The 13,649-nt window shown below is 45.6% G+C and overlaps 1 protein-coding gene across 1 annotated transcript; it reads right to left on the minus strand.

Annotated features, from left to right (window-relative positions):
• Positions 1 to 160: 160 nt before the first annotated feature.
• LOC130518708 (collagen alpha-1(IX) chain-like) lies at positions 161 to 12,109 on the minus strand. Its single transcript, XM_057021527.1, has 37 exons — positions 12,079 to 12,109; positions 11,247 to 11,318; positions 10,795 to 10,924; positions 8,983 to 9,379; positions 8,811 to 8,891; positions 7,773 to 7,790; positions 7,403 to 7,492; positions 7,269 to 7,304; positions 6,719 to 6,790; positions 6,601 to 6,645; positions 6,484 to 6,519; positions 6,369 to 6,392; positions 6,230 to 6,283; positions 5,972 to 6,043; positions 5,749 to 5,787; positions 5,568 to 5,624; positions 5,318 to 5,371; positions 5,092 to 5,145; positions 4,967 to 5,020; positions 4,796 to 4,849; positions 4,666 to 4,719; positions 4,534 to 4,587; positions 4,396 to 4,449; positions 4,120 to 4,173; positions 3,243 to 3,287; positions 3,078 to 3,131; positions 2,947 to 3,000; positions 2,743 to 2,796; positions 2,404 to 2,475; positions 2,288 to 2,323; positions 2,171 to 2,215; positions 2,055 to 2,087; positions 1,756 to 1,902; positions 1,620 to 1,674; positions 1,285 to 1,479; positions 1,107 to 1,193; positions 161 to 695 (listed from the first exon to the last, which is right to left on the minus strand). Exons 1-37 carry the CDS (start codon positions 12,107 to 12,109, stop codon positions 493 to 495), a joined length of 2,766 nt encoding a protein of 921 aa, XP_056877507.1. The 3' UTR covers positions 161 to 492.
• Positions 12,110 to 13,649: the final 1,540 nt, after the last annotated feature.

Raw genomic sequence — 13,649 nt, forward strand, 5'->3', positions numbered from 1 at the left:
CGGGTTAAACAAATGGGTGCGGTGACATCGGAGGTTTTGAACACTTCAGCAAAGTTGTTTTGGAAGATTTTGTTCCACTGTTGTGGTTCTTGTCTGCAGTGGAGAAGAACTAACATCTGCAGGAAGCTTAATCTGGTTTTGACAATGTGCACGCAAAGGAGGAAATCAGAGTCGTACCTTTATTAGAGTTTATGACCCGAGTATGTGCATGTTGGTGTGTTGGGGGTTTTAAAATTTTGTATGGGACACTGATGGTCCTGCACACCTGTCCTCAGCTGGAGACGCTGCTTCTATCATAAAATCACAAGATCAAACATCTGTACAGTATTCTACACCTGTGCCGCGTCTCTGTTTCCCTTTGCGTCGTTTCTTGGAATCCGTGTTTTCAGTTGGAGACGTTTGAACACCACCCACACCTGGACGATTGGAGGAGTCCTAAAACAGAGTCCTGATAGCAGGATGGGATCTGGAGTTTGTCAGTGAGCTGTGATTTCAGGGATTTTTGTAGCTTGGAGACTTCTTCCCGCCGAACATGTAAAGAGGAGGAATTCTGCTTAAACAGGTTGATGGGTCACAGAGTCCGGGTTGTCCAGAGGGGCCCCTCGGACCGGACGCCCCTGGGATGCCGGGGGTTCCTGTCTCCCCACGTTCTCCTCTTTGGCCATCCTTGCCAATCCCAGGAGCGCCTGGTGCACCTGAAGTTACAGGAAGGAAAAATAGGTTAATTGGTTGGATCGTGGTATTTCAGTCAGTGGCTCTCAGAGATGTTGTGTGTCGGAGTGTCCAGGGGGAGTTCTTTAACGGTGATTCAGTCCACTGCTGGTGGGGGTAAAGAGGATTTGCTCCTGAATAATCTCTGCTTTTGAAAAATGGATAATCCACAGCTGAAAGCATTATAATAAGCATACCTCCCTGAGCCAAAGTGGGGAAAATTTAAATTACAGTCCTACTGTTGACAAGTACTGAAGTAGAAAAGAAGACGTTCCTCCTAAGTACATGTTTATTCTTCTGCCACATCTAAAACTCCTTCACAGAATAATGAATTGTTTGTGGACTGAGAGAATCAGCTCATAATCAATGTGGCCCTGCTGAGAAGGTGTCCTCACCTGGTGCTCCCGGTGCCCCTGCGCTTCCTTTAATTCCCACTCCGTTCTCTCCATTGTCTCCTTTGTCCCCTTTCACCCCATGATCACCTGTACAAAAATAAAATTGAAATTAGAAATGTAGTTGATGCTGTTAAGTAAAATATTCTGAAGGGACTTGATTTTAACTATTCTTTCCAACCTTTCTGACCAGGTGCCCCAGGAATTCCAAAGAAACCTGGGTGGCCCTTGGGACCTGCTGGTCCAGGGGGTCCCACTGCACCTGCCTCTCCAGCTGCTCCAGGGGGGCCGGGAGGTCCAGCTAGTCCAGGAGTGCCAGGGGCACCGATTGCTGCTGGTTTCTTCAGAAGCTCTTTCATAAACTCTGCCAGTTGTTCTGCACAGAAAGTAATATAGTCACATCAAAGTATTTGAAAAGCATCATTTGCTGCATGCTTCAGCCTCTGTTTCTCCTCCTTCCGGATTAGAGATTCTAGATAATAAATGGATGTAACTGGAGAAGATCTAGCCACGTACCTTCAACGACAGCAGAGCACATGTCCCGGAGTTTCTCATCACTTACTTTTGGGCCCTGTGAGGTCACGAAAGAGGCCTTGATACAGGAAACAATGGTGTTATTCATAAAAAGAATGGAAAATGGAGTCTGACTTACAGGAAGTCCTCTGGGGCCTGGTGATCCTGGGGGGCCTGTTTCTCCCTCTAGACCTCGAGTTCCGGCTGGACCAGCCAAACCCTCGTGTCCTGGCTGGCCGGGTTGCCCCATTTCTCCTGTTGATCCCCTGTTGCCTTTCTCTCCTGGCTTCATGTGTATAGCCAATCAATAATCATTAGCCTCATGTCAATGATGCGCCCCCATTTCCTGCTCTGTTTAAGCCAGTGTATTTAAACCATTTCCCCTCGGTTCAATTGATTATGAGTAATTCTTTTATTACTAAGTGTGTTTTGTCATACCTCTCCTTTGATTCCAGGAACTCCAGGAGGTCCCTGAAAGCACACAAGGATTACTTTCATTCGGTTATGGAGCTACGCCGTCGTGAAGTTTTGAAAGTGGCATTGAAATGTCATACCTGGTCTCCTTTGACCCCGATGTCTCCTGTCTCACCTTGATCCCCCTGTGCAGTGACACGGTGAGTCATGTTTTTCAAGTACACTTTGACAATTTAAGCAATTCTAATGTCTGTTACCTGATTTCCTTTTGGTCCAACTGGTCCCATTGGCCCCTGAAAACAATAAAAAACACCATGGGTAGATAATTGCTCCCACCTAGACATTCCTGTTAATGGATATTGAAAGTGTTTACCTGATCACCTTTCAGCCCAGTATGACCTTTGATTCCTTTGGCGCCAGTGTCACCTTTATCTCCCTTTTCACCCTGAAAATGTGGCAAATTATTCAGAATGGTGGATTTATATATTTTATGATGAACTCGTTAGCTCTGCAGATGTCTGTTCCCAAAAATCTCTGATGCAGCGTAGCAGGAGATGGCAAAAGGGCCCAATTTCCTGCATCCTTGTACGGTCTAAGTGCTAATGTGCAATGTTTTGTTATTTTGGATAAGAAACTAGTACAACTAGTACATTTGCTAATATATATATTTTTTTTTAAAACAGTAAAGTGCATTAAAGATTGAATGTCTTACTATTATGCCTGGAGGTCCAGCAGGGCCCACTGGGCCTTGTTTTCCTGTTTCACCCTGGAAACGTACCAAATATGTAATACAACAGTCACAGTAGATCGGCTCTTCACATATGTCCCTGCTACCTCGGCAAAGCTCTCCGCTGACTGACCATGGGCATCAACATAAAAGGGAAACGCACACAGCAGGGAGGAAAAGGCAACTCACCGTTGCTCCTTTGTCTCCAGGTTTTCCGTCTTCTCCAGGGTCTCCAGGTTCGCCCTATATGAGGACATTCAGTATCAGCTTGAATAAAATGAACCAAAGAAACTGAAGGAGGTTGGATAGGAGACATTCACCGCTTTTCCAGGAAGTCCAACTGGCCCAACAGGTCCGTCTGCACCGGTGTCACCCTACAAACCAAATGGGGTTGTTTTAGTTGGATCAGTCAGAGTTTTTTATTATTAAGAGTCTAGATGATTGTGGAAAAATAGAAATTTGGAGCTTCCTGTGAGACTAATTACCTTTTCACCAGTGGGTCCGGCTGCTCCCAGCTTTCCTGGCAGCCCCTAAGACCCATCATATAGAAAGGTGAATTATTAAGAGCCTGGTGGTGGACTAACATCAAAACCTATGTAACTGCAGCCTGTTTATTGTGGTTGTGAGGAGCTGTCTTTGCTGGTCACTACTGATGACCTGGCATGGAGATTTAGCTCTAGAGTCTGAGATTTACACCCAGAACAAAGGCCGGCCCCATGAATTATACAGCAAACGGTTCCAAACAAAAGCCAACCAGATCAAACCGCTGAGGCTGCGAACACAAAAGGACACAGCCGCTCAGATGTTGGCAGGAGTTAGCATACGGTGGACTTGAGCAGCAACCAACAACATACAGAAAGCAAGAACCTACTCCAGAAACCAGTAGAGTGCGGAACAACCTGAAGTGTTACTGGTGACGCGGCCAATATTTCAGCCGATTCTGCGGCATGGTGACATTTAGACATTTTCTCTACCCTTTTTTTGAGCGCATGTTCATGGCCACATCTTAAACAACCACAAGTGGAGCCTCTCAACATTATTTTCCAATAGTTCAACAGTTCTGATTGTGAACTATCTTATCCATGTCTGAAGCCTTTCATCTCACACACTTGAAGGAAAGGTTACAGTTCTCAGCTTTAGATTCTCCTTTCGTCTGCTCTTCCTTTAATGTTTCATTTATAGCACCAGCTTTGTGGATTTGAAATGTACACACACACACACACACACACACACACACACACACAAACACATACACACAAACACATACACACACACACACACACACACAAATTCTATTTACCTTTTAAAACATCATCTTTGAGGGAGAAAACCAAAGAAGCTATTAAATTGACGTAAACCTACCGGAATCCCCACAATCCCTCTGATGCCAACAGCTCCAGGAGTACCAGCCTCTCCCTGAGGAGGAGAAATCATGCAGATACAGTCGAGCAGAAAGAGGAAACCGATAATTCAATATCAGTCCATTCATCCAAGTAATATAATACAACTTTATTTGTTATAATTTGAGCACTTGTAGTGTGTCATCGTTAGCAATCAGTACTCGTTGTTTACACAAAGAGCACCAAAGATCACACGTGTCCTTCGCCAGTGCTCATCCTGTTATAAATGCGTGGTCACCTTGGCTCCATCAGCACCAGGTATTCCGTCCAGTCCATCCGCACCAGGTTCTCCCTGCAGTGGAACACCAGTCCTTTAAAGCTGTGCCACATTTTCACAGGTTAGCTTCAAGGTCATTCAGACCATTACAGAACTCACAACATCTCCTTTGTCTCCTTTTGGACCTTGTTCTCCCTGAGGCCCAACAGCTCCCTAAACAAATCAGAGACCTCTTCAATCAGTTATTTCTTATCCGGCAAACCCAGAATTGAGATGATTTATAGAACTCACATCGTCACCCTTTGGTCCCTCCAGTCCCTGACGTCCACGTATTCCCTCCACACCCTGAGAGAAGATGAGCTCTAATATTTTAGACAGTCTTGGGATTAAACACCAATGGACAAAGAAGTGTGATATTTACTGGAGCTCCAGGTGGGCCGGTGGGTCCTGGGACACCATTAAAACCAGGAGGACCCTATGAAAACAGAGCAGATCTACTTAATCTGCATATGTAGCTCATCATCATCATCATCATCATCATCATCATCATCATCATCATCATCATCATTCTATGGACTCTGGTTTGACTTACTCTGTCTCCCTTTTCTCCTGGCGTTCCGGGGAATCCGATGGGTCCTCTTTGTCCCTAAATTAACAGCATCTACTTAGACACTCAAGTCTATAACAGCACAATATATGCTTTTATTTGGTTTTTACATCATCTCCCATGCGTCCCGGCGGCCCCTGAAGGCCCGCTGCCCCGGCATCCCCCTGTGGATAAAAACAACCAGAAAAAATTAATTAGATCCAGAACACAAAGCGAAGGGGTAATTGTGTTAAATTGTTAATCAGCTCTAATCAAATCACTGGCATGGCAGCTGCTCCTGGTATCAATCTCTGTACATACAGTGCAGATTTATCTGATACTGGCTCGCTCACTCACCTTCTCTCCAGCCTTCCCATCTTGACCAGGCTCACCAGCCAGCCCTTTGTGTCCCTACATGCAATAGGCAACTGTATTAGTGCCGTGCAAATGTGCTTTATCGGATTTCTTGGAACTCTGGGCTTAAGAATTTGCTTTGTGCCCAAAAACTGGCACAAAAAGGCACCACATGTGGTCCTTAGGGACAGAATCAGTTCTGATTTTGTTTTTACAGCGCCGCCAAAGCCTGAGAAGTAATATCGTTCCTCACCTTCATTCCAGGTATCCCCGGCAACCCCTGAGGGCCCGCGGGACAGGCAGCAGGACACTAACGCAAATGAAAGTGAAACAATGTGAAATACAGTCTTCTCACCACATAAATTCACCATCGCCCCTCCGACAACCGTGCAATCAAGACACACTTGGTGATATTTAAAGTGTTAAAGACTCACAGCTTCCCCACTTCCCTCACTGCTGGCACCAGGAGGCCCCTAAAACACACCAGAGGGATATCTAAAATGGGGTTTAGACGTGCACATCACTCCACGGGGGGGCAGAGAACACCAGAGAGGATGTGAACCGCATGCAACCGTCACCCAAACATGATAAAGTGGACGGAGAAACGCGCAGACATGAGATCTGATGGAGCACATAATGGTGACCGTGGGTCCTTACCACAGGCCCAGGTGGACCAGGAGGACCGGGTGGGCCTGCAATTCCAGCTGCTCCTCTGGGTCCAGCTGGACCCTGTGAACAATCAAAGAGTAATATAAACTGGAAGTTTTAACGATATTTACAGCTCCGCAGATGATAATGATCCAGCACTTTGTGGACTGATGCCGGACTGATTAAGGTTAACCATAATTTATAAATGACTGTCTAAATTTAGTGTCAAGGTTAGGTCAGCTGGACCCATTGTACTTGACTTCTCACCTCTGGGCCGATGTTTCCTTCGTCCCCTGGGATTCCTGGTTTTCCTGGGGGTCCCTGTTTTACACACAGCATTGAACCCATCATCACACTTGATACGTGAGTATTTCAACAGAATGTCAGATTGAACTGAAAGACGTACAGCAGGTCCTTCAGAGGCTGGGCCCTGGGGAGCGAGACACGCTTGGTTACATTTTATATTCAACACAGAGTGATTCCCGAATATGTTGCTTTAAGATGGAAAACATTCCACTTACAGGAGGACCTGGAGGGCCAGGAAAGCCAGGAAGACCCTGTAAACCAGAGGGGAAAAAAAGCAAATCAACAATGCCGTCATCATTCTAAATCAGAACCCAGACTGAGTAGTTCCTCACTCTCTCTCCTACGGGTCCTCTGGGGCCCATTAGACCAGAAGAGCCCTGCAGACAGCAACAACACAGTCTCACACAGACAGGACTGGCAGGTATAAAGGGTGTGTCAGTGGAGGCTTACTGGAGGTCCTGGAAGACCGGCCAGGCCTCTTTGTCCAGGAAGACCAATCTCTCCTGCCTCCCCTTTGCTGCCCTAGGAAACAGACACAAAAAGAATGAAGCTGCTTAATCTCCCCCTCCTGCATCTTTTGGCATCTCTCAGCACTGTTGCTAGGAGACACAGTGGCACTGGCAGTCAACAATTAATCAGTGAAAGGTGGGCCGCTCTCATTTATTTGTGGATCACCAAGAGCCCTTGCGTAATGCTCGGCAGATAACAAATATGTATAACAGGCAAAGGATGCCTCCCGTTATCCCTCAACCCCAGTGATGAGCCAGAATGAGGCCTGGGCTCAGGTTTGCATCTCCTCTCGATTTACATTTGTCGTATTTCTTCATTTATAAGCTGATTCTGTCCAGCGCTACAGCTGCAGCAAAATATGCGACCAAAATTAAGGCAAAGAAACGGTTGAGATGGAGGTAAACATGGGTATCGTCAGCGTAGAGGATGAAATTGTAGTGCAAGAAAACACAGACAAACAACCTGTCATCTTACAGAATTTCATACTTACAGGAATACCTGGACTGCCAGGAGGACCGGGAAGACCCTGAAGGGGATCATGATGAAGGTGAATTGGATTAATATTATTTATTTAATGATTTATTTGGACGCGTTTTGTGAAGGAACAATAAAAGAGATACTTACATCTCTTCCATCTCTGCCATTTTCTCCTGCAGACCCTCTGGGACCCTCTGGTCCAACGGGCCCAGGGGGGCCTTGAAGTAATTTTTCAGGCTGAGATTGGAGACAGTTAATCAGCACATGACAAAACCCCCCAACCAAACCAGAAAACGCAAGCTAACTTCATTGATTTAACAAGGAATACAAATAATACACTCTGTCGAGGTTAAACATCAGGCCTAGTTTAAACAGCGATGCAGTTGTGCTACAGACACGTTTGATGCTTGTTTCAAATGTACGTTTCTCTGTTTGTGTCGTGAGAACGTAAGAAAAGTGGCAATAAGCAACCAAAGCAACCAAGCAAAAGAAAACAAAGGAAAAGATGAATAAATACCTCAGCATTGGCATACATCTGCAGAAGCAAGAGAGATCAGATAAAGGCAGAGTTAGTGAAAGTAGTAACGCCTCCCTTCACCAAAAGTGTCAGCCGAAGCGCACCTGCTGGTAATTACAGTCGTGAGTACAACATGCTGCCGTTTGAATATAAAGCCCGTTATACCCTTTAATAGATCCTCCTCACAGCTGGATGCATGACTGTTAGCCTCAGATTAAACAGAGAGCAGCAGGTCCAGGTAATATTTCTGCCTGTTTTCGGTGGAATATTTGCATCTACAAGTGAATGAACACACCGAGCAGAGGTTGTGTTTTAACCTCAATAAGAGGCTATATTACCGTATCTGAGGATTCATTTCAGCGTTCCTAACTGATCTGGTAATTTATTTATTTTTTAAAATTCTGGCATTCAGATGAAGCAACAGGAAGATCTATTTTCTTTTATGAAAATCTGATGTTAAAGGCTTGATGAACATGGGACAAACATCTAATTTAAAGCTAGCTTACAGCTAACATCTGTGTTCTGGGATCGTTAGTTGGATCACACACACATGTTTGCTGTTTAAACATGTTCATTTGATTAAAAACTTGGAAAATGCTTACGTGAAAACGCTTCCATTATTAGCGGGATAATGCGCCTCAAATAAAAGCTGTCACAGAACCACAACTGGTGCAAAACAAGGCACCGCAAAAATGTGCCCCTTGATGCACAAGTCGGCTTTCTGACGTCGCACTTTTAATTTCATCGTGCTTCCTGTTTGTCGTTAAACGTTTGCTGGTTAGCTAACAAGGGGTTTTCTTTTGGCTCTGCGCGCCGAGGTTTAACGCCACCGATGAGCTCGTGTCGGCCCCACCCATAAATAAATCTCTCATCTTTATAACCAGCTCCTGGATGTGAGGGAAAATGCTCCGCCAAGTATTTGTCACACATCTGTAAGTCCATGTCAGCACTTCTGTTTGCTGGAAGTCCGACATGAGGCCAGACTGAACCTCAAACCGCAGCGGATGCTGAGCAGAGCCCAGCCCCGGGTTGCTTTACCTCAGTGGCGGGCAGCTCGTTGCAGCTTTCTCTCTGGGCTCTCTTCGGGTCGCAGTGAATCAACATCCACTGCAGCTCAAACTGGAAAGAACGTCACGTTTCTGTCAGAATTAGGTCGCTTCGGGAGAAGGACAACAGGAAGTGCAGCAGGCGCTCGACCATCCACTCTTACCACGACGGAGGCGTCAGGGTCAGCGTCCAGCCTGCCAATCAGGGTGTCTCCCTCCGTGTTGATGGGGCCTTTGCCTTTGATGGGCTTCATGTCCACGGGCTGGCAGTCCACATAAAGGGTGACCTGGTTGCGCTCCACTCCGATCATCACCTTGTGCCACCTGGTGTTGAAGAGCACGGAGAGGCCCGGGAAAGTGACGGTCTGCAAGTTGCCCTCAGCGTCTATCAGGAAGTACTCCAGGGCCTGCTGGTCACCGTTCAGCCTCAGCCCGGCTTGTTTGTTGCCCTCCTCATCCACTATTTGCCAGACGTTCCACACTTTGCTCACTGTGCTTTTGATCATGCGGAAAGTTACCATGAAGGAGTACTCATCAGGAAATCCACGAGGAAAGTTCAACCTGGAGAGAAGAAGGGTTCACAGCAGCTAAAGCATGAGGGTGGAATGGGTGAAGTTAATGCTAACCTCTAACATCACACACACAATTACATGGACATGTGAGCCAAACTGTCATCCACTGTCCCTCCTTTGCACCTGGAGCTTCATCCCCCTGTGAGGGAACGAGTTTAAAACTATCTTAGCATGCTGCACAACAAGACATACACTCTCGATCCGAAGAGGGAATAAAGCTAATCATCTCAGAAATATTTTAATTCACACAATATTTAGGATTTCTATGGAGGAGATGCATGTCTTCTACCAAGAATGTCTCTCTGAAACAGAGGGTTAAAGTCCTGGTGTTCCACACAAACATGATAATCCTGGAAGCTGCCTTGTGCACATATCACAAGCTCCATCAGTCCTACATGCAGACCTGTAAGCGTGCACAGTCTGGTGCTTTTTACGGGCCAGATTCTCAGTTGGTGCTGCTTAATAAATGCACGTTCAGTCAAACTTTTATTATCTTGTAAACAATCAAGGTGAGCTAATAAAAATGGGGTTTCCTGTGTGCCCATCAAACAAATGAAGAACACGCTCCAGCTTTGGCCCCGAGGTGGAAAAGTCTCAAGTACGTGCTGCTTTTACCCCACAGGGGGAGAGAAAAGGAAAGAGTTGCAGTTTAAAGATGGCTCGCAGGGCCAGACTTCAAAGTGAAGGCTGTGCCACTGGATCCGCAGAGGAAAAACATCTATTTAGTCTCAGGGTGACAGGCCAGAGTGGCGTGGATGCAGGACGCCAGTCAGTTACATAAGCTCTTAATAGGAGAGCTGGCCGGCAGGAGAGGATTAGCCAAAACAGCGAAACACAAACACTAAGGTCTGTTTTGTCCGAATGAAGCGTAGTCAAACGTAAAGATCCATTTTCAATGTCATTAGTACATTTATAGCCTTTGTAGCCGTAGATGATCAAATCACTGGGAGCCTTCCTCATCATCCCATCACACGCCTTTTATATCTGCCACTTTCCATTAAACGTTAGCTTTAAAACTATGCAATTAATCTAGCATCAATTTTTTTTGCCATACTCGACTGTCTTTTAGTTCTAAAACTTAACTTAAAACAGACCCGGGTCCTGATAACTTCACATGTTCATACATATAACCTTCAATTACACAGCAAAACCATAAAAGGAAGTAACTAGAGGCTTATTTTTAATAGCCTAAAAGGCTCCACTCCACATATTTTTCACCTCTAAGATGCCAAATATGTCCCAACATGTTTTTTTTCTTTACCAATTACATGCTGCTAGCAGGGCAGCAAACATCTGTGTTGGACCTGTAATAAAGTCACACCTGCATGAGGGTGAGCACTGCTGCCTCCCAGCATCGGTGTGCTTTTTATCCGTTTTCTCTTAAATCCCCCTTACTGTACTTACATGGTTGGAATCTGGAAGTTGGCCTCCCTGTCCAGGCGGTACGCCACCTGGAGGGAGGTGGAGCCGTCCACTTTCCGCACACCTTTCAGGGGGATCACATCCAGCTGGAACTGGGTTATCAGATCAAAACCTACAAAGGAATGTGACAGCAAAGCTTTTGTGGAGCTGTAAGATGTCAAAAATTACATTTGATGAGGTGTACAGTTTGGTAAGAGGTAGCATGCAGCATTAGTTTAGCAATGAGACAATCGGAGGCTAATCTTTACAATTAGCATTCAACCCTAAAGCAGTCTTGTAAATAATATCAATTTATAGTACAAATGAGGTTTCTGAGGCAAGGGAATTATGGAAAATTCAAAGTAAATTCCAGGCTGCTCAAGGGGAAACATTTATTTGTTAACGCCACTTTATTTTTATGTGTTTCTGCATTAGGACGACTACGGGCCATTTACCCGGAAGGTCGTCTTGTCCGCTTCTCATTGGTGGGCAGACGGAATCTCCATCCAAACGGTTGAAGTCCAGTTCTGGTAGGGAAAAGACCAAACAAAATGAAATAAAACAATCCTCTTGTTTCTTCTGAAGTCATTTTGTATTGTTTATTGGCACTGGTATATTAGACCTTGATAACTTCTACCCGTGTAAATATCACCTGATTTAGTTATATATTTCAGATGCACCAGAAGAGGGCGCTATTCGTGAGGAGTGACTGAAGATGCAGCAGAAGGGGGCGCTATCTGTGATCAGCTCTGGGGAAATTCTCCATTAAATAAAGATGGTCACAGCCATGAGGCCTTCCCATCCTGAGTCAGCTCATTTACGTCGAACACAACACATCTGGAAGCCGTTCCCAGGGCCCACAACTGCTGAGAAATGAGATCCACTGGTGAGACGGTATTTATAATCGACTATTTACTGCCATTAAACACTTATCTGACTGTGCATGTGGGCCTCAAGTTGTTAAAGTTACTGCCCGCCGCGCGGTTGCACTCGGAAAACCAGTAATTATGCAATGAGCTGGTGAAGCCCGGCGCTAATGTGTCACGTGCGGTTACATGTGGGCGTCGTGACAGGACGCGGCAGGACCTACTGTACCTGGGTGCCGCAGGAGAGTCACGCTAGCTTTACTGTGTCCCCAAACGGTAGAGAATGGGCTTTTTGTGATTATCAGAGGGTTTGCTTAATCTAATTTAATCCTGCGGTCAGGATGAGCCTCGGCTATTTCTGGCTTTTGCTTTGTGATTTCTGAAAAGACAGCGGCCGCAGCCATAAACCGTCTGTGTTTACCAGGCCAACAGGTGGGCCACATGTCAGCCATGACTTACGTCCAAGTGTTGGAGCCAGGAGGAGGGACAACAGAGCCACGCACAGGCGGGGATGCGCCCACTTTGATAGATGCCAATGTTGCTTTCTGTGGAGGGATGATGGAGAACATCAGCATTCGCTCGGGCGTCTAATTCTTTTCGACAGCTTCTTTGAGTCTGGATCGATAAAACTCCAAAGGGACAACATAAAGCACTTCACCACCGTCCTCCACGGTCACCCCGAACAGGATGATGTTCGCAGCGTTCAATCAAATTCACCCAGAGAAAAAAAAAATGACATCAACCCTTTAATGTGACCTCAATGACACAGCAGCTCCAAGAGGAACGAAATGCATTTTTATGTTTAAAGAAACAGCAGATTCCTTCATTGATAGAGGACTTGATGAATGGGTCTCTCTGTCTGTGAGAGTTGACAGTGTGTGTAATTGTATGTGAGCCTGTTTAAAGTCAGAAGACTGGTGAATGCTAGCAGGGTGAAGCTCAATTGACAAAGCTGTCTCGCTAGTAGTCGGTTATCATTAGCCGATGAATTAGCAACAGAACAGATGATGGATACTTGCATGCTTCAGCCTCTTCTTACACTCTAACGCTACATTTCAGTTATATAAATACCTCCTGTCACCATTGGCATTATTGATGAAGGTCCCACAAAGGGCGTACGTGAAACCTAAAGCTGGGAAATCTCTGGATTAAGTAGTTACCTCATAGCGAAGCGAGATGGTGTTTTTGATTAGTTGCATTTTGAGCTAGTCGGGATGACCCTTCGGTCAGATTAGGGCCTCCGACCAAAACAGAACAACCAGATTCGATCAGACGCAGGATTGCTAACAGTGAACATGTTGGCTGTAGACGTTTGATTCTGACGTTCATCATTTTCACGTGCGCTTTTATTAAAGACTGAATGCAAACAAGCGCACAATAAAACATTAACATTCTAAGAAACTGAGCTGCAAGGTTTATTTCAGATTATTATAATTATTATTACTGGGACACGAACGATTAAACTGTCCAAATCTGCACGAATAAACCCAGGTTTTCTGTTTTCGCCTTAATTTGAGGGGATACCTGATGAACTGAACTAAGACAGCTATTGCCATGTGCTATTAGAGCACCATGTGCTCTACACACGCATCATTTAGAGCTTTTAATATAGAGCTCCATGATTGGTGAGGTGTTGTAGCTGCAGGATGGTGTTTCTGAGTGTCTGTCATAGAAGTGACAAATGGCCGAGTCAGCAAGGTCTTTTCCGCAAAGGTGCTGGGCTTTAACACTCTGCCCTTCACGTTTAAATGCATCCTCAGTGGCCCCCCCACGCCCCACGGGAAGCCAATCCATCTCCAGGCTGGACTGGAAAAACACTGACGGAATCAGACCAGAGGACAACGGTTCCTGCCTAAAACTCTGAATGAACTCCGTCGGTAGTTGACACGTTTTTGTGATGAGATGTTCGAAGGTTGACATCTGTTGATTGGAGGAAATTAATGTGTAAATCGTGGCACAAATCATCTGCCATCAATTGGAATCAGAAGTTCT

Source organism: Takifugu flavidus, chromosome 21 (genome assembly GCF_003711565.1).
Source record: "Takifugu flavidus isolate HTHZ2018 chromosome 21, ASM371156v2, whole genome shotgun sequence".
Classification (NCBI taxonomy): domain Eukaryota; kingdom Metazoa; phylum Chordata; class Actinopteri; order Tetraodontiformes; family Tetraodontidae; genus Takifugu; species Takifugu flavidus.

Bases quoted from the DNA above. Each gene is read 5' to 3' on its own strand.
- LOC130518708 (XM_057021527.1), bottom strand. From the start codon at position 12,109: ATGGCTGACATGTGGCCCACCTGTTGGCCTG. The intron at 6,791-7,268 runs GTAAGTATGAAA...TCTGTTTCCTAG, and splicing joins CTGGCAGTCCAGGTATTCCT to GGCAGCAAAGGGGAGGCAGG. The intron at 6,520-6,600 runs GTGAGGAACTAC...TCTGGTTTACAG, and splicing joins GAGGACCCGTAGGAGAGAGA to GGTCTTCCTGGCTTTCCTGG.